The sequence below is a fragment of the Procambarus clarkii genome, chromosome 36, assembly GCF_040958095.1.
Source record: "Procambarus clarkii isolate CNS0578487 chromosome 36, FALCON_Pclarkii_2.0, whole genome shotgun sequence".
Taxonomy (NCBI): Eukaryota; Metazoa; Arthropoda; class Malacostraca; order Decapoda; family Cambaridae; genus Procambarus; species Procambarus clarkii.
In genome coordinates, this window is record NC_091185.1 from 32414339 (window position 1) to 32416556 (window position 2218).

Below are 2218 nucleotides of genomic sequence, written 5' to 3' on the forward strand. Positions count from 1 at the left end.
GTTATATGACATGCTTAAATGACATGCCACTGGAGACCTCTGTGTTATGTGACATGCCACTCGTGTCCACTGTGTTATATGACATGCTTAAATGACATGCCACTGGAGACCTCTGTGTTATGTGACATGCCACTCGTGTCCACTGTGTTAAATAGCATGCCACTTGTACCCATTGTGTTAAATGACATGCCACTGGAGACCACTGTGTTATATGACATGCCACTCGTGCCCACTGTGTTAAATGACATGCCACTCGTGCCCTATGTGTTAAATGACATGCCACTAGAGACCACTGTGTTATATGACATGCCACTTGTGCCCACTGTGTTAAATGACATGCCACTAAAGACCACTGTGTTATATGACATGCCACTCGTACCCATTGTGTTAAATGACATGCCACTTGTACCCATTGTGTTAAATGACATGCCACTGGAGACCACTGTGTTATATGACATGCCACTCGTGCCCACTGTGTTAAATGACATGCCACTCGTGCCCACTGTGTTAAATGACAAAGCACTGGAGATCACTGTGTTATATGACATGTCACTCGTGCCCACTGTATTATATGAACTGCCACTTGTGCCTCCTGTGTTATTTGACATGCTTCTCGAGATCACTGTGGTATATGACTTGCTATTCGTCCCCACTGGGTTATATTCAATGCTAATCGATCCCACTGTGTTATATGACATGCCACTCGTGCTCACTGTGATATATAATAATAATAATAATATTTTATTTGGGAAAAGTACATATGTAGATGCAGAGTTTCAAAAATTCTGACTGATTTATAGATAGAGGTAGTACATACAATACCTAAAGCCACTAGTACGCATAGCGTTTCGGGCAAGTAACATGCCACTCGTGCCCACTCTGTTATATTACATGCCACTCGTTCCCAGTGTGTTGAATGACATGCCAATCTTGCCCACTCTGATATATGACATACCACTCGTGTCCACTATGTTATATGACATACCACTCGTGTCCACTGTGTTATATAACATGCCACTCGTGCCCACTATGTTATATGACATGCCATTTGTGACAACGGTGTTATATGACATACCAGTCTCGCCCTTAGTTTTTTAGGACATGCCACTCGTACCACGTGTGTCATATGACATGCCACTCGTGCCCACTGTGTTGTATGACATGCCACTCGAGCTCACTTTTATTTTTTTTTATTTTTTTTTTTTTTTAGATATATTCAAGAGTTGTTACATTCTTGTACAGCCACTAGTACGCGTAGCGTTTCGGGCAGGTCCCTGGAATACGATCCCCTGCCGCGAAGAATCGTTTTTTCATCCAAGTACACATTTTACTGTTGCGTTAAACAGAGGCTACAGTTAAGGAATTGCGCCCAGTAAATCTTCCCCGGCCAGGATACGAACCCATGACATAGCGCTCGCGGAACGCCAGGCGAGTGTCTTACCACTACACCACGGAGACTGTCAACTGGCATGACTGATATGACATGCCACTCATGCTCACTGTGTTATATGACATGCCACTCGTGCCCACTGTGTTGTATGACATGCCACTCATGCTCACTGTGTTATATGACATGCCACTCATGCTCACTGTGTTAAATGACATGTCACTCGTGCCCACTGTGTTAAATGACATGCCACTGGAGACCACTGTGTTATCTGACATGCCACTCGCGCTTACGGTATTCTGTTAGTTCCCTGCCTCACCCCTCCACCCTCTTGTGACTGTTCCATCGCCACCTCATCCATCCACCTTCGGGTGACTGTTCCATCGCCGCCTCACCCATCCACCCTCGGGTGACTGTTCCATCGCCGCCTCAGCCATCCACCCTCTGAGCCCAACAAAGTACTGCTCTCTGATGGATGATGCAATATAGCTGCATCATCCAGAGTGTTCAGAACTATGATAAGTAAAACACACATCAGAAGATGGAGAAACGACGACGTTTCGGTCCGTCCTGGACCATTATCATGCCGTGTGATGGGCAAGTCGTTCATCACACAACTTGATAATGGTCCAAGACGGACCGAAACGTCGTCATTTCTCCATCTTCTGATGTGTGGTTTGGTCATCATATCTTCAGTCACGTTATTGTGACTGACCGTTTTCTCATAAATAGGCAATGACCCTGATGTCATCACAAACAATAAAATAATTACTATTGTCACAACAAAATCCATAAATACGGAATCTCGCGAGGCACTGGGTCCAGGAGTCG

At 45.0% G+C, this 2218-nt stretch overlaps 1 protein-coding gene across 1 annotated transcript; it reads right to left on the bottom strand.

Annotated features, from left to right (window-relative positions):
• Positions 1-260: 260 nt before the first annotated feature.
• Positions 261-608, bottom strand: LOC138371743 (mucin-19-like). The gene has a single exon (XM_069336764.1). It carries the CDS (start codon positions 606-608, stop codon positions 261-263), a length of 348 nt encoding a protein of 115 aa, XP_069192865.1.
• Positions 609-2218: the final 1610 nt, after the last annotated feature.